This window comes from Apaloderma vittatum, unplaced genomic scaffold (genome assembly GCF_000703405.1).
Source record: "Apaloderma vittatum isolate BGI_N311 unplaced genomic scaffold, ASM70340v1 scaffold40533, whole genome shotgun sequence".
Lineage (NCBI taxonomy): Eukaryota > Metazoa > Chordata > Aves > Trogoniformes > Trogonidae > Apaloderma > Apaloderma vittatum.
In genome coordinates this window covers 18,638-20,928 of record NW_009709433.1, presented here as the reverse complement: position 1 = coordinate 20,928, position 2,291 = coordinate 18,638, and the positions used below count along the sequence as shown (strand labels likewise).

General features: G+C 32.4%; 1 protein-coding gene across 1 annotated transcript in view; it reads right to left on the bottom strand.

Moving 5' to 3' along the window:
- Nucleotides 1-1,456: 1,456 nt before the first annotated feature.
- The window catches only part of SYAP1 (synapse associated protein 1), a 16,874-nt gene continuing 16,039 nt past the window's right edge, over nucleotides 1,457-2,291 (bottom strand). Inside the window, exon 9 of the mRNA XM_009866914.1 lies at nucleotides 1,457-1,784. Within this exon, the coding sequence (XP_009865216.1) occupies nucleotides 1,657-1,784 (128 nt within the window). The 3' untranslated portion in view covers nucleotides 1,457-1,656. The remainder of the gene's footprint in view (nucleotides 1,785-2,291) is intronic.

Genomic DNA, 2,291 nt, shown 5'->3' with positions numbered 1-2,291 from the left:
TTTAATTAAAAGCTCCTAAGGTATCTTTTACTTAACACAACCTACCTTGGGTTTGTTAACTAAAAGTGAAAAACACTATAAAAATACAAATCTTGCTTAAGATGATTTATAGTTGCGAAAGTATATCGTAATAAAGAACCCAACTTGAGAAGCCAAATGCATGCAAGTTTAAAACACTTCGTTTTCCATAATGAGAAATACAGGAGGGCTTTTTGTCCAAGTTGCTAATAGAGACAATTTTAAATAGTCTTTTCTTACAATAAGAGCACTTAAAACTACTTAGCTCTTTTCAGTTCCCCCCGGATGAATATTGACTGAATAACTACAGCTATAATCTTTTCAGTCTCTTTACAAAAGTTTTCTGCAGCATTGTGTCGTTAAGACAGAGCTTACTGTATGCAACACGCCTATAATTCAATTGTACTTAATGGCTCCTACCTACTTCACTTTACCCATTTTCCTTCATATTTGGAATTTCATGAATGTTTTGTCACATACATTCATGAAACAGGTGACAAATAGAACGTCAAATTTTCACCTGTATACATAAAGATACCCATCTTAATGGTAAAAATACAGGAAACATCCAGATGCCTACGAGTAAAAAAAAAAAAAAATCTTTTAAAGAAAATTATTTTTTATTTAAAGTCTATGTCTTAAGCGCTGTGACAAAGTATAGTTTGAAATCTGAAGTATGTTTGCCCCTCATTCTGCCCACCCTCCAAATAAATGAGCCAGTTTTGTACATATCTACAGTATTTAATAAAGATGTCCAAACTAGTCAAAGTTTTTACATAAATGCTGCAGCGCTTAGAAAGAAACATTTAATTTGCTCTCACTCAGACAGCAAAATTAAATGGAAACATAGCAGTCTTCTGATGAAAGAATGCAATAATCCATTTCTCTTTGTGGGGAAAGGCAGTATCTTAATACACTGACTTAACAAAACCAACAATTTAATTCAAGAACCCAATAACTCTGTTCTTATTTAAATGCTTAAATGTTTGCCACTTAATTATACCTGATGGATAATTAATCAGCACTTCTTTTGGAGTCTGAAATAGTTGTGGGTTTTTTTTGCAAATTCTCAGAAGTTCTTCAATATGGTTTTCTATAAATTCTTTGGCTACATACATTAAGGAAGTTAAATACACATGAAAACTACTACCTACAAGTACCTTTAAAATAGTACACATTTACAGATTATACATGGATCAGAGTGCAAATGCAATGACAGTTATTTTCAAGGACTACGTTACTTACAACATCTGTTTTCACATCCCAAATAGAAGGCTGTAGACAAGAAAAACCCAAGATCCTTAGATTTAGAAATGTCTTTGCAGAGCTTCTTGAGCACCTAAATATGCCTTAAACTAAACTGTTACTTCATGTAATAATGTTATCACTTTTAATTATGACATATAACCTGCAGTGTCTGTCTTATAGGCTTTTTTGTTTTGTTTTCTTTTGAAGAACATAGAAGTTCAGAAACTGCTCATATAAAGAACAGAAATACTGGTTGTATCCCTATATGGAATTATAATGATTTTATATTCTTTGATGTCTTTTGAAAATCTTGCGTAAGCAAAATACGAAAGCAGAAATCCAGTCAGTCCTCATAAAAAGCTTAGGGTTACAGTGATATTTAGAAAATGCTTAATTTTCTTCTTGCAGCATTTCTTCTATTTCTTTATCCCAGTTTTCATCACGTTTTTCTGATTCTGTCACCACCTCATACTCTTGAAGCTCTTGTTGCAATTCCTTTTCCCAATCAGCAGTTTCTTCTACAAAAGATAAATATGCGTGAGAACTAACTTAATAGAATGTTGCTTATTTATGTTAAACTAGATGAATTTGCACTGAATCTCTCTTATATCCCCCAGACTTTATGGATAATTCACCTTCAAAACTAGAGAAACTTCAAGATCAGATCACACATAAGAATTAAGATAGGAGTCTATACTTCTATTTGCATACTATAATAAAGACATAAGAAGCAAATACGCAGCTTAGTTGTAACAGTCGTAGCTTTGCAAGCTCATTTTTCAGTCTGCTATCAACTGAATCTCCCTTTGTACTTTTAAATCTCCAGAAAAAAAATTTCACTTCCTAAGTCTGTGGATATACTGTCATGGGAGAGAAAATTAATCAAGATCAAAACCTGGGGATAATTAACACTGGATAATTTAAAAAAGAAGCAGGTATTCTCCTCACTGACATCTGTAGCTATGCAAGCTCACTTAATCAAGGTTAAAGGTAATCATATTTCATACTTCAGGGCAAAAAATGAG